This window comes from Triturus cristatus, chromosome 3_2 (assembly GCF_964204655.1).
Source record: "Triturus cristatus chromosome 3_2, aTriCri1.1, whole genome shotgun sequence".
In the NCBI taxonomy this organism is placed as follows: Eukaryota; Metazoa; Chordata; class Amphibia; order Caudata; family Salamandridae; genus Triturus; species Triturus cristatus.
Window position 1 is genome coordinate 774,689,053 of NC_140584.1, and position 27,383 is coordinate 774,716,435.

Consider the following 27,383-nt stretch of genomic DNA (forward strand, 5'->3'; position numbering starts at 1 on the left):
ATATGATTTACATGAAGCCTGGGTTTCTGGGATATAGTGTCAAAAGAACCAAATGTAGTATCCGAGGTGGGTTCACTACTTAGATCACTTTGGACCTTGCTTTCTCCCACTCTGGAGTTTTACCTCTGGGGTTAAAATAAATTAAGGAGCTTGAAAGCATTCATTTGGTTGAGGACAGCCAGGCAGGCCTTCATGAGGCCAGATATCTTCTGAACAAGATCCCGCTGAATATTCTTTTCCTGAAGCAAAAGGAGGAGTTGAAGAAAGACAACACACCTCGTTGACGGAACTGGCACCAAAGTCCCACAGGGAGTCGTCGCTAAAATCTTTAACAATCAGTGAAGGCACTTATTTGCTAGGATAAAGCCCAGCTTTTGGTAGTATCACCTGAAGAATTGGTTGCAAGACAAAAACTGGCTGTGATGAAGATTCCTGCTCTTCTTTTTTTAGCAATGAGGTATATGAATACTCCTGCATTTCTTATTTTGTCACTCAGAAGGAAATCTAGAGATGGATGCAGACTTGGTCTTTGATTTAGTCTTGGCTCAAGAAAGAGAAGGCCTCTACTTTAAAGAAGTAAGCAATAATTCTAAATGATCGTCCCTAAATACTCTAGGATGTATCCCCTAACAAGTCTGAAGAGTAAGGGTGCAAGACCTTGGTTACCAGAGTCATCTTGCAGAATACAGAGGTCTTTACTATGCGGGTATAAATCGTGGAACTACTTGTTATGTTTGCAGTGGCTCTTGTTCTTTCACAAGACATATTTTCCCCTGGTCTTTATTATTCCTTCAAATGGTATGCTTCTGCCCAGTCTTCCTTGTTCCTTTACATGGTGTGCTGTTTCATTCATAGGGGTGAGAGCATTCAGATTACCTTCCTCCATGATATCCCCCCAAAATTGCTGTATCCTAAGCCACTCAGGGAAGGTTTTGTCTTTCTCCAATTGTTCCTGTTCTTTTTTAAATGCTGTTTTGTACATATTGGTTTATATGAGGAGGACAACACGGGCCGTCTTGCCAGAACCAGGATCACCGAAACAACAAGGAAGGAATCTTCATCACGCCAGTTTATGTCTTGTAACCAGCTCCTCAGGTGGGCCCTCTGGCTTACCGCACCAGGGTGGAAACTACGGTCTTATCTGCCAGAGAAACAGACAGGGTAACAGACATCTATTTATTACAGGTTTTGTAGGGCTTGAAGTCTGAAGAAAAGAGCAGACTCCTAAGGTTACAAACCCCAGGAAAATTGCAGAAAAACAAGGCAAAAATGCTAAATAAACATTGTTAAATATTCATCAATTCCATAGCCCTTATTTGCAAGGTGCAGAAAAAGAATTGCACATGAGCCTCTTTTATGACGGTCAGCACCATCACTTACGGCGCAACGCCATGAAACTCTTAACACTGACACCTGTGAAATAAGTACTGCGAAAGGTTTTCAAGATTCAGTCTTGTCTGAAAAATTGGTTCAAGTGAGCATTGTGTTAGAGGTAATATCCAATAGAAAGTGGAAATCCCAGATCATCTAGAGAACATTACTTAAAGTGGACAGCAATGCGACTAACCAAGTTGGGTACTGAAAAGTGACCTGGATGTACTGTGAAAACAGAATAAAAGCTCCTCATCTGAGGAAATGTTAATTACATTTATTTAGAGCTTCCTACCCCCGACATGGTGTTAAGCGCATTACATTGCCGGCAACCCAAGGTTATTGGTAAGTCCAGTGTTAATGGCATTTGTTAGTTATTGACTGGGAGTCTTGAGCACTCTGTAAATCATTCCATTTGTTCGTTCCATCTTTGTTGCCATAGAATTCATAAATAGGGAGGTAGATGTGATCATTAGTTGGGGGCGGGGTACGTGAATTCATGTAGATGATTGCTGGTGTTAGTAGATGGGCTAGAGGAAATAGTTAAGCTGGATTAGAGGAGAATGACTTCAGGATGTTATCTTTGATAAGGGTTGTGGGCAGTGTTCCGAAACACAGAGGTTTAGGCAAAAATGCCTGTGACTTTGAGAAGGTTCTGCTCAAAGAGAAGGCGGCCTGCAGAGTATGAAAGGGAAGTTGCATGCCATTTGAAAGAAAAAATGTAAGGCAACAAGCAAAAGTAAAGGTCAGTTTTCATGCCAGTTTTAGAAATCTAGAGGTTTCTTTTTGAGACAGGATGCAAAACTGTAGAAAGAAGAAGCATAATGTGTATGAAAAGACAACAACATATTCAGTACTTCTGATAGGCACTAAAATCAAGCGAACCATGTTCACTGCCAGGCATCTGCTTCAGCAAGGTCAGCTCGGAAGTTGAATGCATAAAGTAATAGCGGGACGCATATACTTGCAAATATAAAAAGTTTTAGGCTACGTTTAAAGTTGTCAACTTCTCCAGAGGAAAACGAGATTAATGTTGGTTTGCTGCCGTGAACATTCCTAGTGGTTTGCGGGGGTACTGGGGAGTGCCAATTATGAAACTTTCTGAACCGTGATGGGTTTTAATAGGATACGAAATAGCTCATTTAGATTGGGGCAGTAATGGGAAATATGTGATGCAATGTCTCCTCCTTCAATGACCATATGCTTCCTGACTAGCTCACTTTTGCAGGTTTTCACCTATCCTTTCTGTTTTTTCTGTTGTCCTATTTCTCTTCCTCCCATCAGGTCTGGAGGAGGCAAGATGGCCGCGGGCGAGTTGAGCTAAGCAGTCGCTACTGACCCCCTCTCCTGGTAGTAAACGGAGGATGATGATGATGCACTGGTTATTATAATCAGACCCTGATGGCTTTTCTCTATACTTGGTACAAAGATTTGCATTCTCCGGTCCAGGATCTGACCGAAGCGCCTAACCTAACGGAACTGACTCGATTAAGGGAGAGCTTTGTGAGGCTGCGGAGCGCTTGTTGGAGGTATTGCTCTAAGCTAAAATTACGGAAGCTACACTTGTTCAACATGCCTCCTCGTATTGCCAAAGCTGACAAGGCGAGAGAGAAAACAAAAGATCAGACACCCTTTTTAAAAGATGCAGCGGGGGAAACGACGGCGCATATCAGAGAGCTAGGGGCTACTCGGAATATATTGCCTTCACAGCGATCAAAGAAGACTGACTCAAGAAGAACTGAGATATCCGATATGACTACCCCGTCTGAATCAGGCAGCCTGTTAGATACAAAGTTGCAGAGGCCGCGAAAACCCGACGAGGGGATAGGAAGTTCCGTTGGATCAGGGAATATTAAATCTAAAGACAGAGAGACTTCCCTCCGGCAACCTACCTTGTCCGAAATATTCGCAGGCCAGTCCGTTGCACCAGGTATCCAGTCGCTAAGCGAGCCCAGCAGATCCAAACACAGCGGCGATCTCGGCGAGCCCGGGAGCGTCCTCGAGGACGCTGGAGGCGCGTCAGGTACGGACGCTCCAGTTGCTCAGCAACAGCAGAACCAGCAGCTCAGCAACACTGACGGAGCACAGGAGCTGTCGGTTCTTCATACAGAGCCTGCCTCTACATCTGCCTCGGCTCCGGCAAGGGTTTCTCCCCCGAACATCGAGGTCTCACAGGCAGGTAAAGCTAACTAGGGGGGGGCACGGAGTGCAGACGAGGAAATGATGGAGGCAATTACTATGCTCGAGACAGAGTTAAGAGAATCTAAGACCCCTAATCCCTTTGAAGGCCCTTTGAAGTCCATGAAGGCGCCGCTGCCCATCGGCGGGAACTCTTTGTGCCTTACACCAGAGGCAAGGTTGCTAGATTGCAAGGGGCTGGCATCGCTGAAGGGAAAAGGTGATGCAGGGTCGGGGGATGGCGAGAGGTTTTTCTCCCTTAACGAAGACTCGGGCTCACACTCGGTCCTGCCGAGCGAAGACCTCACAGAGGAGGATGAGGAAGACGAAGAGGATGATCCGGAAGAGTTCTCAGTATCTGACTCCAGCTCCTCTGGGGGCGATACTGGCCAGAACGTGGGTAACGAGTCAACTACAAGGAAGAGACAAGTTAAGTTAAAATCAAATACCCAGCGTCCTGGCTCGCTGGGGGGGGGCCGAGAGAGGATTGCTGTGGGACTATTCAGGAACGTCTCAGGCAGGTCAGGAGGATGAAGTCAATGAGCCTTTGAGACAGAATGCTCCTTTTGACACCCTGTTTAATATGTTAAAACAAATACAAACAGAAGCTAGAGTCATTAGCCGTAAGGCGAGGCAAGACGCAAAAAAGATCCAATCTTCATTGAGGAAGACTAATAAGCTGTATAGCGAGCTGGTTGGTAGAGTTACGGAGGTGGAGGAGCGTACGAGCAAGCTCGAAGATGACTGTAGCAGCTGGCAGACTTTTAAGACAGTTCAGGAAAAGGCGACTGAGGACGTGCATTGGAAAATGGAGGATTTTGAGAATCGCCAAAGGCGAAATAATGTCAGAATTCTGGGGGTGGCTGAAGGGATCGAAGGTCAAGACATAATGCGCTTTGTGGTGAATCTACTTAGAGGGGCGTTCCCGGAGTCTCAGTGGCAGTGGGACAGAGAGGTCCAGAGGGCGCACAGGTTTCCTCTTACGCCAAAAAAGGGGTATGCGGCAGATGGCGGAGGAAAGGCGGATCACCCAAGAGCTATTTTAGTCTATTTTGGGAATTTTCTTCTTAGACAGGAAGTTATTGAAAAGGCAAGGCCTAATAATAAGAGATCATTTGATGGCGTCACATTTTTTGCTAGGCCGGATTTCTGCTACGTGACGGTTGAACGAAGGTGGAGGTTGAGGCAGTTGATCCCAAATTTCCAGGCGCTACATTCAGAAGCTTATTTATTGTTCCCTGCCAAGCTGAAAGTAATTACTTAAGGTAGAGCTAGGATGTTCTTTTCTGAGGTCAAAGCCCAGCAATTCATGGACGAATTGAAAAAATAGGGTACATAATATTTTTACTTGATTTGTTGGTGTTAGAGGTACTATCCAATAGAAAGTGGAAATCCCAGATCATCTAGAGAACATTACTTAAAGTGGACAGCAATGCGACTAACCAAGTTGGGTACTGAAAAGTGACCTGGATGTACTGTGAAAACAGAATAAAAGCTCCTCATCTGAGGAAATGTTAATTACATTTATTTAGAGCTTCCTACCCCCGACATGGTGTTAAGCGCATTACATTGCCGGCAACCCAAGGTTATTGGTAAATCCAGTGTTAATGGCATTTGTTAGTTATTGACTGGGAGTCTTGAGCACTCTGTAAATCATTCCATTTGTTCGTTCCATCTTTGTTGCCATAGAATTCATAAATAGGGAGGTAGATGTGATCATTAGTTGGGGGCGGGGTACGTGAATTCATGTAGATGATTGCTGGTGTTAGTAGATGGGCTAGAGGAAATAGTTAAGCTGGATTAGAGGAGAATGACTTCAGGATGTTATCTTTGATAAGGGTTGTGGGCAGTGTTCCGAAACACAGAGGTTTAGGCAAAAATGCCTGTGACTTTGAGAAGGTTCTGCTCAAAGAGAAGGCGGCCTGCAGAGTATGAAAGGGAAGTTGCATGCCATTTGAAAGAAAAAATGTAAGGCAACAAGCAAAAGTAAAGGTCAGTTTTCATGCCAGTTTTAGAAATCTAGAGGTTTCTTTTTGAGACAGGATGCAAAACTGTAGAAAGAAGAAGCATAATGTGTATGAAAAGACAACATATTCAGTACTTCTGATAGGCACTAAAATCAAGCGAACCATGTTCACTGCCAGGCATCTGCTTCAGCAAGGTCAGCTCGGAAGTTGAATGCATAAAGTAATAGCGGGACGCATATACTTGCAAATATAAAGAGTTTTAGGCTACGTTTAAAGTTGTCAACTTCTCCAGAGGAAAACGAGATGAATGTTGGTTTGCTGCCGTGAACATTCCTAGTGGTTTGCGGGGGTACTGGGGAGTGCCAATTATGAAACTTTCTGAACCGTGATGGGTTTTAATAGGATACGAAATAGCTCATTTAGATTGGGGCATTAATGGGAAATATGTGATGCAATGTCTCCTCCTTCAATGACCATATGCTTCCTGACTAGCTCACTTTTGCAGGTTTTCACCTATCCTTTCTGTTTTTTCTGTTGTCCTATTTCTCTTCCTCCCATCTCCCGATCCTCCATTTTTCTTGTTCTGTGTCAAAGTTTGATAATGAAAATGAAGTTCTTATCTTCAAATATGAACATTGGTGTCAATCACCAGCAACCACCAGCACAAATTGGTTACTGGACACAAAGGTTTGCAGGCTCGTCCATAATCAGGATTACTGTAGTCTTTGACTTCTGCCTTGCCACGTGCGACACCTACAACAGTAAATTTAGTCATACAATTTTTGGAACTGTTTGAGCACACAAACAGACTTTCTAAGTAATTATGGATAACTAGCTAGCAGAGTTGCGTGCAATGTTTGTGCACCAATAAAGTCTTCTTCATTTGATCTGCATATTGCATCAAAATATAGGTTTGGAGCAAACCGTGCAAAAAAGTCAGTCTTTCTGTGATTCTGTGGCAGTGATTGTCAGTGCAGTCCAGTAGGTTTTTCAGTAATCATTTAACAATTGGTAGATGGTGGCAAGTCTTAAAGAACTGTACCTCTGAGAATGCATTAATGGGAATTAGAGTTGATATTCTCTCAACCCCGCCCAGCACTCTATACCTCCATAAACCTTCCCTTACCTCCTGTTTTCCAACTTGCCTACATGCAAGGAGTCCATATCTCTCGTTTGCTTTGTGGCCCGTACTCTACCTTGTAACGCCAAGCTCAAGAAATCTATCACCTACCTCTAAAGAGTAATCTGACTTGACTTATTGTTTGCATTTATAAAGGAATTCCTTCCTCTTACGAGTCTGCATGTCTCACTCTCCTGTTCTCAGGCTTGAAGAGCGGACAACAGTGACCTCGTGGAGTCTGTGATGCTGCATCCCACCACAGGCTGACACGACCATGGCTACCCTTCTTTTCCTGTCTACTACAGCAGAGTTTGAGACCAGTTTTGCAAGACTATACAGGCCATGACTGCCATGAAAAGAACTTCGCTTTTCAAAGCCCCTACTTCTGTAGCTGAGGAAGCCAGTTACAACTCTCTAGCATGCCAGTCAGGCGAGCTGGATGGTTTCTGTGCTGCTGAACAAAGCGGTGTAGCATGGACAGAGGGGAGCACCTGCAACCTGGGGCATGTTTGGAAAGTCAACGCCCAGAGGGTCCCCGTGGGAAAAATGCACAAAGGGGCCTCAGATTTACATTTTTACATGGGGGTAAAATCTTACCCAGGGCTATCATAACTTACTGGAGTTAAAAGGCAGCAGCTTATTAAAATCTCTCCTCCACTCGCAGGTGGTGGTCAAATACACTAATTATCAAAACCATAAGATAATCTTATATTTTATCAATCTGAACTTACCATTCGGACTTGAGATCTTTTAGCAGGTGTGACTGCTTACAGAATAACTTGCTAATTTTGTTACGTCCTTCAGTCAGTCCTCGCCAGACCAAGGCTTCAAGTGCAGTGCTCACATTGCTGCCCCATTACAGACTCGAAATCAGGCCCCATAGCCCTATAGGATCCCAAAGTTCTATCATACCCTTGGGCTGCTCTTATGACCAGCCCATTTTTGTAAGTTGACTGTTTTTCTTACCACCTCCTCCTTTTCTGACAATGATGCTTGCGAAACACTCATCTCCTGCGTTATATCCCAGGTGTGGGCGAGTTGTGACTTATGCTTCTGTACATAAAGGCTTAGACTAATGGTGCTCCACTGGCAATTGCTCCAGCATAAAAAGCCACTATGTGGCTAAACTAAGTGTGATGGGGGATAGTTGCTATCGCACACAGATTCCTTTACTAAATTAGCAAACGAGAAAAAAATCTGAAGTCCTGAGCAAAATGTCTGAAACTTAACATAAACTGACCTGTTCACAAAGGAATTATAGAGAGCTGAGGAATGTTACGGGGGAACTTGAACAGTTAACGAAATATTCTGCTAAAAATGCTTCATGTCAACCGAAAAAGAAAATATGAAAATGCAATCACATTTTGGCATGTAAAGTTAGACAAAAACAAACTAGAAATTATATGCCTGGTATAAAAGATGTTCAAAGTACTTTGCAGTCAAAAACACTTATTAATGTATTCTTGACAGCGATTTGCAAGAAACCGATCTTAACAATTTCATGTTTCCCCATCAGGATCTCCAAAACTTGAAAACTTAGAAGACCCAATTACTCGGTAGTGGCTGGGAAATGCAATATGGAATCTGTTGCACAATAAAGCCACAGGTCCTGACAACTTTGCACTGTCGTTTTAGAAGGCTTAGACGGAATTACTGGATGATCCCTTTTCAAAAGTTTAATTTGTTTCAGACTTTCCTTACAGTCACTAAATCTATGATGGAGTCCATGGCTGCTCTTTTGCTCAAATCTAATAAAGACCTGATAAAGGCCCGACGGCCCTTCTAAATTCTGATGAGAAAATGTTTACGTCCATTCTGGTTTCCCACTTAAGGGGCATAGGGAATCTACTGGTCTCGGAATTTCAATCAGGCTTCGTGAAATACCGCTAAACAAGCAACAAAGCGAGACAGGCACTTTCTCGCGCTGACATATTGAACTGCAGGTGTAAGGCAATTATCCTTCTCTCGCTTGATACAAAGAAGGCACTCAACAGGGTACATTGGCAGTTCCCTTCAAACACGTGGACCCTGAAAAAGTCTGCATTTATACTGGCCAATTTAACCTCTCTTTTGGCTAAAATCAAGGTGAATGGGGCGCTTTCACCTTCAACATCCCCTAATCTATGGAGAACGGGGCACAAGTCAGGCAAGCTCCTGATATTTACTCTCAAGAACCATTAATTCACAATATGTCATAACTTTAACACTGGAAACCTAGAGGTTGATCAGAGATATAAACCCACCTTATTTGCAAACTATGTGCTTTGCATTTTGGCCAAGCCCAAAAGAGATTCCGGCGCTGAAATTGATAACTCCATAGGTTTACTGCAACTGCTGGTTGCCACAAAGTACACAAAATAAAAGTTGATTGGAAAATGCAGATTCTTCGTTCTGCTGCAAGTCTTTCTGGTTTATCTTGGACTACTTTGGCCCCAAAGCTCAATTCATTATCTTGGAATCAATCTTCCAAACTGAATTAGAAACCCTCTACGCATTCAAGGTCCCGTTGTTGGACATACTATACAAGGATTTGAATATGTGATAGACACTTGAAATATCGATAAGTGGGTGAACAAGTAAGATAAGAAAATTACCTTTTTACCATGTCTGGTGCATGTTGCACAGACCACGGCTTTGTTTTTCTAAAGATCTGTTGGTACTGATGCAATGTAATTTTATTCTGAGCATCAAAGCTCAGAGACTGCCCAGGGCAACAGAGGGTGGGCTAGGATTTACCAACATAATACATTATGTAACGTTACATCCAGTGCTGGATAAAGTAATCCTAGAACAAGGCTGTTCATTAGTTCCTCTACTACACGTTCTATGGTTCCACCACAGAACACCCAATTCTAGGTGCCAGGCATGTAAACCCCTGTCCTCCAAGGTCGCCCTTCTCAAATACTGGTATCATTTGACCGGAAAGCAAGGCAAGAGCCACGTTCCCTTCACCTATGATGCCAATTGCGTACAAACCTGAATTAGCCTCCGAATTAAGAACCAAGGCTTCAGTGACTGGAGCTCAGATGATACACTCATATTTGGAAAACTGTTTTATGACAGGGTGACATTTCCCCGGTCATTTGACCATTGTGAGACCGACTATTTTTGACTCGACCGCAGCTAAAAAGGGCAAACTCGAGAGTTCTAAAGAAATAGGTGGAAAAGAGCCACAAATAGACTCCAGTAGACCCTGCTCATTTCACATCACCACTCAAAGAAGGAGGGTTGTAGGCTACAAATGTTACAGAATAAATACTTCCAATTCACTGTGGTAATACGACCAATTCAAGGGATTTGCCTAAAGGGCCGATGAACCTCCTCAGAGCGATTTAGCTGTGAGAATCTCGAGGAAGAATGATTAGGTTCAGAGGTAGAATCAGCCTTCTGTAGTACAAATGGGCTTGACCAGGAGTTAACAAATTGTCTGGTATTGCTGGACTTGTATATTGTGCTTTGTCGCTGGGCGTATGTAAATATCAAGCACAGTTACAAAGCAACAGAGCACGCCACAACAGAAAAGTATACAGTGTGAAAGCATTGATGAAATATTCATGTATACCAAGATGCTCTGATTTCCAAAACAAGCAGCAGAAAGCCGTAAGCAGGTATGTTACCTTCTGAGACTTACCAACAGAAGTTGCAATCTTTTACATGATATCAAATTAGAGGATAGCGCAGATGCCGTGTGCATCACAGCCTCAGAGATTGTTCACCGTTTCAAACTCCGCCAGCACAGTGCATGCTCCCATACACAGAAATGTGCTGGAGAGAAATCTATTTCTTTGCCAAGGGCCCTTGCTCTATCTGTATTGTCTATATGTAGTCCTATGACCTACTTATTATCTTGGTCTTGATTTTTGCTGCAATCGAAGTATTCAGTTTGGCAGATTTCAAAGCTCCATTCTTCTTTTCCTTCATGCGTTCTCTCACTGAAAGAAGATTTGCGAGGGCTGATGTTTCCATTGCTGCAGGATCCCCCATCTAAAAGCACCAACAGAAAAGCATTAGAAGCAGGTGAAAAAAACATATACTTTACAAGTATACAATTTAAGGATTCTTTGATGCAAAAAACAAAAAAAAGTCTTAACAATGGCTAGAGTTAACAGTATCACCGTCACTGGCCGAGAGGACAGGTGGAGAATAAAGAGCTCCAGTGGAGGGAAATATTTAGAGACGTGCACAACCTATGGTCCCTTGTAAAAGTTATTGAACCATGAAACACATACCGCCCAAAGTTACCAGTCACTGAACAAAAACCCAGGTCACAAGGAACAAGTTATTTACCTTCCATAAAGCCCTTTCTGGAGGAAACTCTAACTGCAGATTTCTCATCTTGTGAATATGCCCAGGTGCCAGCCTGGATCCAGAAAGTCAAGTACCTGGGTTCCTGCGCTCTTGTAGGTGGAGCCATGCAGCTTCATGCTGACTTAGCTTCACTCTGAAGTGACTGAGCTGCATATACGCGCCACCAATGCATTCTATCAGTTTATATTGCAGGCTTCGCCACACCCTCAGACGTGGATTGAAGCAGCAAATTGGAAGGTCCAGTGCACAGATAAATTCGGACCTTTTTGATGGAAAAGTAAAGCATTCCACAGAACAGGAAGGTGGGAGGGGCAAGAGGAATCTACAGTCAGTTACAGTATCCATCACAAAGTGCATTACGGAGGGTAAGCAAATTGTTCTTCGATTGAATACTTTTAACCACAGAGGCGTCACCTTGTGAATACGTAGCAAAGCAGTACTTTCCAAGTTGGTGGGTCTGTTAAATGCCTCAGGTCAATAAGTCCTAGAGGACCGAACAACAAAAAGCTCATCCAAAAAATCCCGACTGTAGGGGAAATAGTGCTTTGTGAACGTGTGCTCGTGTAGCAGCCTGTGAGATATCCACAGCCCATTTAGCAGCCGTTGAGAGCCCCGGTGGAGCGAGCCCTGGGACCTCCTGGAGGCTACATTTTAGCCAGTACGTAGCAGATCCTAATACAGAGGGCTATTTTGTGAAAAGGGTCACTTCTACGCCTCCTTTCCGTTCTTTGCATCAGAGAATGCCACAAAGAGCTGATCATCCACTCAACGGTCCTTCAAACAATCGACGTAAAAGGTCAGCACTCTTTTGGGGCCAAGCGATAAAGACTTTCTTCCTCCCTTGAAGGTAGAGGTGGAGGAGAGAACGTTGAAAGAGTGACAGCTTGTCCGACATAAAAAGGCATCACTATCTTTGTCGAGAACTAAACTCGAGTTCACAGCAGCAGTTTGTCTGGGGAGATCATTAAGGCAGCTGATCCAAGAGAGTCTGAAGCTCACTCATGCAACGAGCAATGGTTCGAACGTGGTACAAATTAGGAAAGTGAAAACCAAATTTAAATCCCACTGTGGCATCAAACAGTTTGTGGAAACATATGTTGCAAACCTTTAAGAAATCTCTTCACAACAAAAGGATTTTTTTAAAAGGCAGCAGATCTGGAAAACGTAAAAAAGCCAAAAGGGGTGACAAGTAACCTTCAACAGTGCACTCTGCAAGTTCTTGCTGGGCTGAAGATAAACAAACAAAACATCTGACAGTTTGGCCTGAAATGGGTCTATTTGGTGGACACAGATTCCATGGAAGGGCGCCTAGCTGTCAAAGTATACATCAACAACTTCAGAAGGAAGATCAAAGGAAATTAACAGCCGCCACTCAAACTCTAAGAATGGCAGTGCTTATTGCGCAGATGGAAGTGCAAGACCCTGCCCTGCTGCTGCAACAGAAGGTCATCCCGAAGCAGTAGGCTGATCGGAGGACAGATGCTCAAGCAGAGTAGTTCCAGGTACCACACACTCCTGACACAACCTGGAGCCGTGAAGGTGACTTGGGGCTGGACTGTTCCCATGGGGCACAGGGTCAAGACTGATTTGCATATGGCTGGGTCCAAACTGGAATGGCATGGTGAGCAAAAAAACGATGGATTTAGGCCCAGATCTCTGTACTGGGGTGAATGTATGACATTGTTCTGCATTCTGTCCATCAATTGTTGTTTTTGCATTTGTCACCCCGAGTGGGAAGGGTATGCTCAGACGCGAGTCCCTTGCTCTCCATGCCACTGGAATCAAGCTATCCTGGCTGACGAGGGCTGAAAGCCCGAAACCGGTCCTAGGATGCTTGTTTCCAGTCCAGGGAGGACCTGGCTTGGCAGTTCGGGCTGGACTGTTCCCATGGGGCACAGGGTCAAGACTGATTTGCATATGGCTGGGTCCAAACTGGAATGGCATGGTGAGCAAAAAAACGATGGATTTAGGCCCAGATCTCTGTACTGGGGTGAATGTATGACATTGTTCTGCATTCTGTCCATCAATTGTTGTTTTTGCATTTGTCACCCCGAGTGGGAAGGGTATGCTCAGACGTGAGTCCCTTGCTCTCCATGCCACTGGAATCAAGCTATCCTGGCTGACGAGGGCTGAAAGCCCGAAACCGGTCCTAGGATGCTTGTTTCCAGTCCAGGGAGGACCTGGCTTGGCAGTTCGGGCTGGACTGTTCCCATGGGGCACAGGGTCAAGACTGATTTGCATATGGCTGGGTCCAAACTGGAATGGCATGGTGAGCAAAAAAACGATGGATTTAGGCCCAGATCTCTGTACTGGGGTGAATGTATGACATTGTTCTGCATTCTGTCCATCAATTGTTGTTTTTGCATTCAGAGGTAGCAGCAGGAAAGGAGACAGCAGTCCCTTGCTCTACTCTAGGAGGAATACATCTCTGAGAGAGAACCTTCTTGGGAGTTCTAACAAACAGAAATATGGACACTGCAAGTTCTTGGCAGATCAAGGACGGGTTCTCCCCAGTACTCCAGTTGTAGCTGCCACTAGTGATCTACTAGGCGTCGCTGGCGGAGCTGGTCTATCTTGGTGTGTTCAGACATCCAGCTAGGAGGTCCGCGACTAATAATATGCCCTGAGGATCCAGACACTTCCAGAGGCACAGGACCAAGGACTCCACAACACCCCACCACGCATGTTGCAGTATCACATGGCTGTGGTACTTTCTATGAGAACCTGCACCAGCCTTCCTTTGATTGTTATCAGGAAGGCAGGTCTCTGTCAGAAACCAGTCTTCCGATCTCCACCTCTTCCGGATGACCTCCCCAGCCCAGTAGCAAAGCCTCCATCACCACCGTCTGAGCTTGGTGGGGAAAAGAGGGTCTGACATGGATTTAATTGCAACATGTTCGACAAGCAGGAGGCCCATAGACACCCTCACTGAAACCCAGGATAGTCTCAAACATCAGGATTATAGCCTGAATGTCCCGAGCTTGATCTGGAGGGAAGGGCCAAAAGCGCACTGTAACAAGGATGGCTCAGATGAAAGTAAGCCTCTGCGAAAGAGTCAGGTGTGACATCATCAAGTCCATGTGAACCCCAGCTATGTAAGGAGGTTAGCCACTGTCGGGATTCAATCCACCATTGACTGCGGCGAGTCTGCTTTAATCATATTGTCATCAAGGTAGAGAAAGACCGGTATTGGCCACCATCATCATCTTTGTAAAAACCTGATGGGCGCTAGTGAGGCCAAAAGAAAGCACTGCAAACTGAAAATGTTGATGGCCCACCTTAAATAGCAGGTAGCATCTTTGGGTTTGCAAGCAGGGGATATGGAAGCAAGTGTCCTGCAGGTCCAACTTCACCATTCAGTCTCTTGGATTCCATGTAGCTATAACCTGAAGAGGTGTGAACATCTTGAATGTGTCCTTTGTTGAAAGGGCAAAGATCCAAAATAGGATGAAAGCCTCCATCCTACTGCAGAACCAGAAGTAGTGGGAATAACATCCAGTTTCTACCTCTGAGGCCAATACCTTCTCTATGGCCAGAGGATCCTGCATCTCCTGCCACAAAGGACAGGTGGTCCACCGAATGCTGCTCTGATGTATCAGGTCCAGAAGGTCAAAAAGGAGTAGCAGAGCTTGGCCTTATTAGGATCTATAGAGCCTATTTGTCAGACATGATGCTCTGCCATTCCTGGAGGAAGTGGCAGATCGTGCCTTCTACAGAACAGTTAAGTGCTACTAAGGGTGCAATAAAGAGGTTTTGAGGTTGTTGCAGGAGATTGAAACACATTTTGTCCCCAAGGACTTGGACATGGTCTGTTGGGGTTACACCCCTGGCCGCTAAAAAACGAAGAGGCCTGCGTGCCGGTGGCAGGGCCTGGCACTGCAGATATGTCATGCCTTTGGCGTACCCCTAAAAAAAGGCAAAACTGGTGGGGAGATAGCCCAACTAATGCTGAAAGGCCAACGGAGTGCGTTGTGGTCAAGCTCTCCTTAAAATGCTCAAGGGCCGAGAACGTTTTTTCAAAGAACAAGCAGGATCTATTTAATGCCATGTCCATCAGGTATGCCTGTATATCCATGTAGAAGCCCATGTACTTCATCCACATGTGGCCCCAAAGCACCACACGCATCCCAACTGCCCATCCTAGTCAATCAGTGCTTGCTAGGCCTGATCAGAAGCCATTCTGAATGGTTTAGACCAAGGACGCCCAAAAGACTTCTTGGGGTGCACTAAGATCACATCAACCCTTTCAAAGAGTGCATGGGTTTAGGGTTCAAGGACCCCAGCTGGTACTGACCGACCCAAAGGTCATGCAGTTTCACAAAACATTTTCACCAAATGCTTCCATGGCTTTGCACTGTCTGCAGGAGTAGGCAGACAGGCTTTAAGATTCACTCTGCTGGTGGACCCCTGCATCACTAAGCTCTCAGTGGTGGATACTGGGTTAACAAGCATTGGCATAGCCAATAGGTCTCGCCTTTGTGACCTTATAGTGTTTAGCCATGCAACGGTTGATGTTGTTGCACCAAGGACATTGTGCTGCATAACTAAATACTTGTAAGGCCCTGTGTGATGTAAGGCACAAGTAGAGCTAAGATGCAAGATCCAGCACACCTAGTGGTAAAAACCTAGTGGCTGAACCAGCATAGGTAGGGGTATGAAGCTTGAACTTCTACGAGTAGACACGAGAAGGGTCACAAGGATACAATGCTGGGATTAATACCATCAAGGTACAACCCAGGACTCTGGATGGAAGAGGATAGACCTGTTGCCTTGGTACAGTGGCGAGATGCTCTAAAACATTGTGACAACTCTTAAAAACAGCTCCTTGTGAACACCCTGAGCGCCTCATGGCGCTGTATTGATCAGGTAGGTACTCAGTTTAGTTTAAGTTTTAGCTGGAGGCTAAAACTTAAACCATGTAAACTGCTTATCAAATGCAGCCATTACCCTCACACACTTTATTATTTTACCTGGTGGAGGCTGGGCAATTATGCTTTTACTGTTTAAAATAAAAATACATCTGGGTTCACTGCACTGGTGAGAGCACGGCCTGTCCTTAGAAATTCTTTTAAAAAAATAAGGACTTTGGCTCCACTCTGGAGTATTTCTCTCGCTCCTTCCTGTTATTGGTTCTTTAATGTATCATTCCGCTTTCTATGAAGTGCATGCATTGCAAAGTCTGATGAACAATTTTCTATCGCAGAATTTGTCAGAATCAGAACACACTAAATGATTTAACTCAGATGCATTATGTACACAAAGCGGTCATTTTTTTTCTTTCACTGCAGCAGTTTTTTAAAATTGTTTTAGACTGGACTCAATACAAGCCAGAACTAGGCTTTGCAATGCGGGCTAATGTTTGCATTCAATATATGTTTTTGTGTGTAGGTGGGGTACAGGTGCTTTGCTGTCATGTTTATGCATTGAAAACCAAAATAACAGAATAGAACAGTTAGTTGATTGGGCTGAGAGCTCACCACAAAGATTACTAGTTGCTCCTTTTAGCAGTCTTGGGAGGATGAATGGCTGAGCTGACCACCCCAGTTTCAAACACATGACCTACAGTAAATATGGAGATCTCACAAACGCTTCCGTTAACCCATTTAGCTAGCTTACACTATCTACATATGAGTAACGGAAGCGGCAGGAGCACGAAAGGAAATGCATCGAATCAGAAAAGTAAACAAATGACAAAGATAATAAAAATACGACGCGCTCAAAGGGGGACGGGGCAGTGGTGTTAGTGGCACAATAGCACCCCCACCACGCACTTGCAGGTATGTGAGGAGGGAGGAAAATTAAATTTAAGGCGTTCAATGGAACTCTTACCCCTGCCTCCGTACAGGCGTCATTGTCACCAGTTTAATCTGTCCCAAGCAGATACTGCCATGAATGCATGAAAAACCAACCCTCAAACATCGGACACATCCTCGTGCGCACTGACTCTCCCCCCCCCCCCCCAAATACATACAACAGCAAGAGCATCTTTACCAGGGTCAGAGTTCTCAAGTTTGGGAAATTCTAAGGAGTGAGAACGAATTCACATGTTTGATGACATCACAGGAAGTGGTGTTGCACAAAAGTAGCCATCAATGACCATATAGGATCGGACAATAATTAAATGACTATTCAAAATGAATGTATAGCTAATAAAACAACACCGAAACAACACTAGGGTGGGGGGGAATGGCAAACCAAAGCTGTGGGCCGCACTTTTGTTTCCAAAGCGGTGCCGTACATCGAATGAAGGCGTCTGCCCCTGGGTCTCCCCAGACTTGATGTTGTTCCCTAAAGCTTCAGTAGCTCCCGGAAGCCTCCCAGCATGAAGCAGGGCACTAAACAGAGGTGCACTAGGAGACCAGGCTCTAGCCCTCCCAGCAGGGCAGGCATTAGCCTGCCGCAAGTGAGGGCTCAACCACACCTCTAACTGTGCGAGCCTCACGCGCAATGAGTGAGACTTGCCATCTCTGCAGGTGATAACGGCAAGTGACAACCACTAGACCCGCATATTTAAATGGCATACATGTGGCACAGGCGCAAGCTCCTGGCTCTGTTATCAGCTGGGAAGAGAAGCGGCCTGCTTCAATGCACTACAACACGCTGTGAGCCTACGAGACTATACACAAGACCCCAAACAACCCACATCACAAGCAGACAGGCAGGCACCAGAGCTCTACAGTGCAAGATGAAACAAACCTGTGAGTGGTGCACGCCGAGTGAGGTGGGGGAGGGCTCAGGGTCTGAGGATGCCTGATGCGAGGGTGCATGAGACAGCCGGGGAAGGCAGGTAGCGCGTGCTGGTTTTAGTGTAATGAATGGGTGGGTACAGTCAGGCTCCCCCAGACAAAGTAGTAACCTGATCCACAACAAATGGTGCCAATGCTCGCTGCAGACAGCTGTAGTCCATGGGAGTGAACATTTACAGAGAAGGTGGGACATGCACCCGCCTTTGGCCAATTGCGTGCTGAAATCCACACGCTAAGGCCAATAGAAAGTGTGGGAAATAAAAAGACATGCATGAGTTTAGTGAAAGTCTGGAGAAGTCTGTAGGGATTACTAGAGATCCTCTGCTTAGTGCAGCGCATGTGCGCTGCGCTAGGCGAGACCTAAAAAGGTTCATCCAGAACTGGTCTATGACTACATGCAACTTAGGACTGAGCAAAGTGCCTGAACATGGTTCAGCCTAGGTGCCCAACACTGTGTTAGTGAGGGTCTCCTTGAAGTGCAGCAGAGGTTCAGTAAGTCCATGGCCAGGATGAAGGGGCTTAGTGAGGACATTAGTTTTTACCTATATAATGGGGAGGTGCAGGTCAAGCACTTTAACAGCTCTCCTCATGACCATGGCCAAAAGGATGTCCTAAGTGCTGACCCTGAGGGGACCAATCCAATATTCAGTGAGGGATCCAGTCCCCTGGCATCTTGCATGTCCATATACCAATTTTTCTGACCATAGGGTGGGGCAAACTAATTCTCACGGTTGCAAACATGTAGCAGAGTCTGGTCGGAGCCAGAGCCAAAATGTTAGTGCAGTATGTGTTCAACTGTATACGATATTGCCAGAGTCAGAAGGAATGAGTGTTGGCTGTGCCATTTTGGGGTCAGGAAGTGGTCTTTGTTGGAGTCAAGAAATTAAGCTGGGGTTCGGACACAATAGGGACTCCCTTAAGGCTTCGAATTGCTGAGAATTCGACGAAGAATCTGGAAAGTGGTTCCTGAACCCTGGTCAGAACTGGCTCCTTAATGGAACAACAAGAGTCATGGTGACACCCATGTGCCGTCTCTGGTGATCAACAGTGGCAGTAAGGGTCAGAGTCCCATTTGGACTTACCTAAAGACTTCAACCACAATAAATATCTGTAGCCGAATTAATTGGGGAGCAGGACTGGGTCTGCACTCACTAATCTGACTGGGTGCGAGACCTGCGCGGGGTCATGTGGTGTTTTTTCAGAGTTTTTCCTTACTTTCTCAGATGGGTTCATTTGGGTGCAGTCATCGCAGAATTTGGAGTTGTGTGCTGAACCCAACCATGAGAGACGCACCTCGTGGGGATCTGTCACAGAACAACCCTGCAAGGTTTAAAGCCTTTTTTCTTAAGTCGTGACATGTTCCCTTGAACTATGGCAAATTTTGAGAGAAAAATAATTGAGAGAAAAAAAAAATCTCTTCAAGAGATTAAGAAAAGGAGCAGAGCTCCGGATCAAAATCCGACGGCGTGGAAATCCAGGGAACTGATGAGAGCACACATGGGTGGCACCTATGTGTGGATCCATTCATAATTTCTGGAGTGGTATTAAGTTGACACAACAGCAGAACTTTTTGAGCTTCCAGATCCAATCACCTCATAAGGTGAGTAATCGGAGGTAATAAGTATCCATGAGAAATAATTAATAGTGGAACACAACCCACAAGCAGGAAGTCTTCTCGTTTAATATGGGGAGCAGAGTGATTTCCTGACACTTAAGTTACCCCCAACAGAAACTGAACACACACTGGTAAACAGTTTCAGGTTTGCAAAAACAAAACAGACTGATAGGGAGATGTATCGTAATTCCCTGTATATTGCAATGCATGCACTCCATTGGAGGCAGAGGTATAAACTTCAAATGCACTTGGTGAGAAATGTATACTCATCTGGGCTGAGCCAACATATCACTGATAGTCAAAACAATGGCTTAAAGAGGTTGGTCAAAACAAGCATTGGGAAAGCCTATGGGTTTCACCTTTGGGACCCATTGGCTTTGCCAGTGCCATTTGGCAATGTTGCACTGCTTTAGCAAGATGCTGTGTAGCATAGCAAAAAGTAAATAAAAGGCTGGAAAATACAGTTAGTCATATAATTTTGTAGATGCACACGTCACCACAAATGTGCGCCTACAGAATGGCATGCCTTTTTCATTTAACATAACATGTATTTGTAAAGCACACCTTCACCCCTAATGGAGCATCTTGGCGCTGAATAACAGATGTTTATTGTTACCCAACTCAGTGGTACTCATTTTATTGACCTCAGATAGATGAAAGGCTTAGTGGACCCACTGGGATTTGAACCTGTGACCATAAGGTTGAACACAGACCCTTGCAGTGGATGCATTAGTCCACTGAGCCACCAGACCAGGCCTGATAGATTACTTAAAAAATTTCAAAATATATGAAACTGATGTACTGCAAAAAATGATTAGTGAAGTCAGGGTGGCTGACAGCAATTTTCTCATTGGCTCTCCAAATAATTTTAATATTTTTTATTTTTTTTAAGCACGTAGCTGAGTGGAGCATAACAGGGAGCGGGTGCAGCAAGTGACGGGTAGCAGGTAGATTGGTAAGCAAAGATGGAGTGTTGATGTGGAGGGGAAAAGCAGCACCCAAGGGCAACACATTCCAACAATTGGAAAGCAGATAAAAATTATATATCTTTATATATTATCTACTGGCGGTCGCCAGTAGATAGTTATAGTTAGGACCTATTTTCCATAGGAAATCCACAACATTCTATTCCCAATAAGTCTGGCGCCGGTTGACGAATCCTCGCAAAAGTTTCCAAACTCTTGGCCAGCTCCGCTCCTACCCTGAAAGTTTCGTGGTGATTCGTCAAGCAGGGGCCGAGAAAAAAGGGGGGGTCCCAAAACGCGTATTCCCCATGCAATTTCCCATAGGATCTGTTGTCGCAGCTACAGCCCGAACCGCTAAACGAAATGACACCAAATTTGGCAAAGAGGTAGTCCTCAGTTCAGACTCGTGCCTTTTGCATAAATGGTGTGAATCCGTTCAGTAGTTCCTGAGAAAATTAGAGTTAAAAGTACATAAATATCTATGGCCGGGGAGGATCCGGGGACCCTACACGCACCGTAAACGCACCCTCCCCGAACCGAGCGCGCACCCTCCCGATCGCGCGCTGAATGCTAATTGGCTGTTGAGTGTCTGTCTACATTCGAAACCAGGAACTGTTGGCGGCCATTTTCTGCCTCGGTAGAAGCGAGGCAGAAGAAGCAAGGGGAATAAGTGTGTAAAACATATAAAGGGGGCAGAGTGGCAATACTCTGACCCTCTAGAGGTGCTTAGGGGGTCCCAGAAGGACCCCCTGGGGCCCCCTTTAAAAAAAAAAAAAAAAAAAAAAAAGGCGAAATGCGCGCACGGTGCGCGCATCCTATCGCGTTGGGTGCGCGGATCCACGGAATTTTCTTTTTTAAAAAGACAAGAAATCATTGGATGTATGACTACTTAGTACACTGAAAGGTAGGGTGTATATTTCTGTTTTTTAAAGGTATGATTCTGATTGGTTGTAAGGAACATTATATATGATAAGCTGATATGTTGAAAAGTGAAGCACACTTCCTCTCTTGTTTAGCAACATTGTGTGCTGAACTTTTGACCTGTGTGTTCAGTGCAGCGTTCCATGACCTGTTTCTATGGTAACAGCCAGAAGGCAGATTGGGGGAAGGGTTGAAATGTTTAACCAATAGAAATGTGCGTTTGCTTTTGAGTTTGTGTGAAGGATTGTGATTTGATGTTTACATGTATATGTGTGGAAAATGAAAGGGAAACTTTTCCATTCTTTGTTTTTGCTAAGAGGTGCACAGTGCAGAGATTCTGTAAAAGAAAATATAGTGAGTGACTGATATACTTCTTAATCTACAAAAGAACTTGAAAGATGAGTTATTTAATTGTGAGGGGATGTATGTAGACTATTTTGATTTTATTCAGACTAATGTATTTCTCCTGCTAAAGTGTAGGGAGTACTTTTTTTCTCTACAATCTTATTGACAGTGTGTGCGCATGTAGAAACCATTCTGTGATAAGCATTTGTGTTTTTCATGTGTTTGCAGTCAGAAAACTGTGCTGTTTTTATATTTTGGTAGAATTAGAAACCAGTCAATGTTTATGAATTTGTGAAATGAGTTATGTTTCTATACTAAAATGTAGTACTTCTTCTAGATGAAGAAATGTGTTTTGGTATAGTGCAAGGGATAGTGTTGTTTGTCTAGAATCACACAGTGAGTATGTGTGCATTTGGGAACCACTGTGAGAGAAGCATTTGGTAACATTGTGTATTTGCTGACAGATAAATGTTTTAAAACCTGTCTTGTTGTCTAGTTTTAGTTGCATTAGAAGACAGTTGTGGCTTATGCTTGGATTAAATGAGTCAGGCTTTGACAGAAAAGTGCAGTCCTGAAATATGTAGATTGTGTGCAGTTCCCTTACCACTTGCACTGTAGTGAATGAGTTTTGGTAAACTCATAGGGATAGTGGTGCTTGTCTAGAATCACACTGTGAGTTAGTGTGTATTTGGGATCACTGTGAGAGAAGCATTTGGTAACATCATGCATTTGCTGACAGATAACTGTTTTGAAACCTGTCCTGCTGTCAAGTTTTAGTAGGATTAGAAGCCAGTCTTTGCTTATGCGTTGATTAAAGGAGTCATGCTTTGACACTAATGTGCTGTACTTAAATATGTAAATTGTGTGCAGTACCAATAACTCTTCTAGACTAGTGAATGAGTTTTGGTGAACTGCTAGGGATAGTGTTGCTTGTCTAAAATCACACGGAGTCTGTGTACATTTGGGTAAGGATTGTGAGTGAAGCATTTGGTAACATAGTGTATTTGATGACAGATAATGGTTTTAAAATCGGTCATGTTGTCAAGTTTTAGTAGCTTTAGAAGCTATTCTTTGCTTATGCATTGATAAAATGAGTCTGGGTTTGACACTAAAGTGCAGTACCATGTACTATTCTATTCACTGTGCCAGAACTGAAAATTTAAAACTTTTACCCAGGCACTAACCTAGCAGTAGTCTGATGATTTAGTCAGTTTCCAAGTCCTCATGTTGTGAACCATACATTATCACATAGATTGTTTCAAATGTCTATGCAGTATGCATGCAGTCTTCTAACATACTATACACTTGTCTTTCACATTTTCAATTCGCTAGTCAGTATCCATACGCTTCCAGGAAACACCCTGTAACTCCCTTTGCAGTCCTCTAGTGACCCATTCAGCATCATGTACTAATCCATTCACTGTGCGAAAACTCAAAACACTTACAAATTCACCAAGATACTATCTCTGCAGTACTCTAATCATTCAGTCAGTGCCCAAGTATTCATGCACTGAGCCAGGCCTTAGCACATGGACTGCTTCAAACCCCTATCCACTATGTACGCAGTCTTCTAACCACCTAGACACTTGTCTTTCACACTTTCAATTCCCTAGTCAGTATCCATACAGTCAAGCAAACATCCTGTCACTGCCTTTGCACTCCTCTAGTGACCCATTCAGTACCAAGTACTAATCCATTCCCTGTGTGAAAAGCCTACCACTTATAAATTCACCTAGGCACTCTCCTTGCTGTACTCTAATCATTCAGTCAGTACCCAAGTAGTCATGCAGTGAGCCAGGCCTTAGCACATGGACTGCTTTAAATGCCTACGCAGTATGGATGCAGTCCTCTAATCACCTACACAGTTGTGTTTCACACCTTCAATTCCCTAGTTAGTATTCATACACTTCTAGCAAACACCCTGTCACTCACCCAGTGTGTCTCCTTATAGTACTGTAATCATTTAGTCAGTTAGAATGTAGTGTTTTAGTGAGGTAGGCTTTAGGGCATGAACTGCTTCAAAGTAGTATGCACTATGCATGTAGTGTTTTAACCATCGTCGCACTTGTGGTTCAGGGCTATAGTTTCTTAGTCAGTATTTATATAAAATGTGTTTGTACAGTAATGGAATAGTATAAATTTGAAAGTTATTAATATACATGTATTTGTGATTCTTTTTTACAGATACAGAACAGGAGTGTTTCTCATCTGTTTGCACTCTTCTCGTGCAAGATTGTTAGGATGAAGGGTCCTTAGGTGTTTCATCATACTTGCTGTGCCACACGAGTATTTTTTTGTTAGGATCCCCTCGTAACAGAACTCGTTTGAAAATCTTGCGCGTGACAAAGGTGGCATTGGTCTTTGTTTGCCCCTCGAGCAAAGTAGAACATTTCCACATCACTGAAGGAAAACATTGTGGGTGTGGTGCATCCTCCAAAAATTCATCTTTAGATTCGGTGAATATTTTAAAGCAACATCATTTACAATTTTTGTAAGTTAAAGTTAAAAAAAAATGTGTTAGCTGTGTGCATTTTATATATCTGTGATTTGTATCTTGTTTTTTTTTTAGAATATCGTGTTGGTTTTTTTTAACAATCTTTGAGATTGTGTTTTTTTTGCCCGCTGTTAAGTGATGAGTACGATTGAAATCACTATTTTTAGTGAAATTTAATATATTCTGAGAACAGCAAAAAAGGCAAAAAATTACTTTGTGGAAATTATGCTGTGTTGTAAAAAATGTATTACTAAATGTTATAATTTTTTTTTCCTTGTCTTTCACAGATCCAAATTTTCAAATAAGCAATTTTTAAGAATTTAGATTGGAATGAAAATGTGAAAAAAATGTGTACCCTTTTTTATTCCTATTACTGTGAAGGTAAGTTTAACTAAGTCTCAATATGCTGAATGAGGAGGTCTGCAAGAAGCTACAAAGTGGAAACATGTTTCTAAAAACACTCTGTTTATACCTATGTAGTTTTGAAATCTGACCATAATCAGATATCATGTGACCTGCAAAAAAAGAGATTTGAGGGGTTCATAATATTTTCTATTTTAGTTATTGAAGGACCGCAATTATTTCAATCATTCTTCTTTAACCATCTTTGCAGAAAAAAAATCTGTGCTTACCTTTTATCATTCGCAAGGAATTTTAAAAACGGAAATGTGTCACTTTTTGTAACATAGTTATTGTGTAAGATACTCTTTCATATTTACAAAGAGAGGAAAAGGCACTCTGTGCACTTTTTATACTCCATGTAAATACAACCTCATCATGCAGACCACTTTGTTTTGAAAGGGTGTTCGATAAGTGTTGTTGTGCATGATTGCACTGAATACTCATAGAACAAGACACGTCTAGATTTATCAGAAATCATAAATCTCGATGTGTGTGAATGGTGCACCATTCTATAATCGGTGTAGGAAGGCACAAGGAGAATTGTTTGCATTTCTCCACATTTTTATATCTTCAATGCATGCTGAAATGTTCAGCATACATTGAAGGAGAAAAATGCATTTTCTCATTGTTTTTGTGCAGGAAGGTGTGTCTTCCTGCAGAAAAAAAACAGCACATGACACAGATATCCTTGCACTATGGTGCAAGGGTGCCTGTGTCACCACATGGCTGCAGTTTAAGCAGCCGTGCAGACAGAAGCATAGATTTGCAACATATTTATATACATATGTTGCATCCCTGTGCTTCGGAAGTACTACAGCACACTGCAGTTAAAGAGGTTACTGTGTGATGCTGCAGCACTTCCTCATACTTCTGCACTTATACATTCACCATACGCTACTAATGCATTCATTTGGTCAATTACGTACTACACATACATTCACCTAAACTAACACTAACAAAGAAATTTAGCTCTTTTTTGAAACCAGGAAAGTTAGTTCTTACAAGAACTGTTTTTTTTCCTCTTTTATAATTTTTGGGGGGGTTTTCTAAACAATTTTTAATTTTTTTTTGGTTTTTCTGCCAAAAAAACAAACAAGAGAAATCAAACAATGAACTTCAGGGAACAATAAAAATAAATTTTAAAAAACTACCAAATGTGAATTTCTTGGCGGCGGCAGATCAGATCGATCGACTGCTCACCATAGCACAAAGTCGCATTGCACTTAGTGCAGAGCACTTTTAAAAATTGAAATTGAGGACAGATGTCCAAGGTTTGGGCTGATGGATGAACTCTTGATGTGCTCGGCTGCGATTTATTTATTTATTTACATAATTTTTATAGCGCAACAAATACCCTGGGGTGTCTCGGCGCTGTGGAGCTACTGGGGTCAGTCATCCTCTCACTGGTTAAATAACCACGTTTTTACGAGCCTGCGGAAGCTCATCAGATTCGGGGCAGTTTTGATGGAATGTGGCAAAAGATTCCAGAGTTTTGGGGTGGCCACCAAGAAACGTCTATCTCCCCAGGTGGCCGTTCTTGTGCGTGGAACAGTGAGGAGGTTGGTATTGGCCGATCTTAATTGCCGTCTAGGAGTGTATGGCTGAAAGGCTTCCGTCAGGAACCTGGGTCCTATGCCGTGTACTGCCTTATATGCAATGCAGAGGGCCTTGAATTTAATGCGGCTCTCTACTCTCAGCCAGTGGAGTTGACGAATGCCAAGAGTGGTGGAGTTGCGGCGAGGAATGCTCAGGAGAATCCTGGCTGCCGCATTCTGGATGGATTGCAGCTTTGTTATGACACGCTTCTGGGTATGGAGAAAGAGAGCGTTTCCATAATCCATTTTGGAGAAGACTAAGGTAGAGACCAGAGTCTTCCCAGCTGAGGGAGGGAGATAAGGGAGCAGCTTCTTAATCTTTTTCAGAATAAAGAATGAAGACGACACAACCTTGTTTGTATGAAGGTCAAATACCAACTTGCTGTCAAAAATGACTCCCAGGTTTCTGGCTTTTTCCACTGGGACAGGTGGATAGCCGAGCTTTTCCGGCCACCAGTTAGAAGACCATTCTGGAGAGAGTTTTCCAAAGGTCATAACCTCGGTCTTGTCCGAGTTGAGCCTAAGACAATTAGAGGCCATCCAGGTACTGACCTCAAGCATAGCTCTCTGGAAGTTGGCTGCCACAGTGCAGCCGTCCTTATGGATGCCCAGGACCAGCTGGGTGTCATCTGCATAGGATGTTAGCCGTACTCCATGTGCCTTTATTACCCTCGCTAAGTCCGCTACATAAATGTTAAATAGCATGGGACTTAGCGAGGAACCTTGTGGAACTCCACAAGGGAGTGCAGAGGTGGGTGAATAGAAATCTCCCAGCCTTACAGTCTGGGTACGGTCTGCCAGGAAAGATGAAATGAGATCCTTGGCCAGACCGCTTATGCCCAGAGCTGTGACACGGTCGACTAAGGTGGCATGGTCGACCGTGTCAAAGGCCGCTGACAAATCCAAAAAGATGAGGACAGTCGCCCCCCCCTGATCCATGATTGCCCTGATCTCGTCAGAGGCCTTAATCAGGGCGGTCTCTGTCCCATGCCCTTTCCTAAAGCCAAACTGCGTTTCATCGAGAAGTTGGTGGGTCTCGACGAACTGTGAAAGCTGTCTATTCATCATGGATTCGCATACTTTGGCGGCAAAGGGTAGACACGCAATGGGTCTATAGCTGGCGACGGCTGTGGGGTCTAGGGAGGGTTTTTTCAGAAGGGGTTTTATAACAGCCTTCTTCCATATACTAGGAAATTGACCTGTCTGAAATGCAGTGTTGCAGATCTCCATAAGGGGGCTTGAAATCACCTCTGTGAGTTTTTGCATCACAGAAGGAGGGCAAGGGTCCAAAGGGGAACCCGATTTAGTGGATGAGATGAGGGTGATAACGTCATCAAGTGAGGCAGGTGAAAAACA

General features: G+C 43.8%; 1 protein-coding gene across 3 annotated transcripts in view; it reads right to left on the reverse strand.

Moving 5' to 3' along the window:
- The window catches only part of LOC146858071 (uncharacterized), a 499,452-nt gene that overhangs the window by 386,304 nt on the left and 85,765 nt on the right, over positions 1 to 27,383 (reverse strand). For 2 of the 3 annotated variants that reach the window (XM_085648839.1, XM_085648840.1), the window contains one exon: positions 10,476 to 10,620. In XM_085648839.1, coding sequence (XP_085504965.1) covers positions 10,476 to 10,620 — 145 coding nt within the window. Of the gene's footprint in view, positions 1 to 10,267; positions 10,417 to 10,475; positions 10,621 to 27,383 lie in introns of those variants that run through there. The other variant, XM_085648841.1, reaches the window with a different exon arrangement.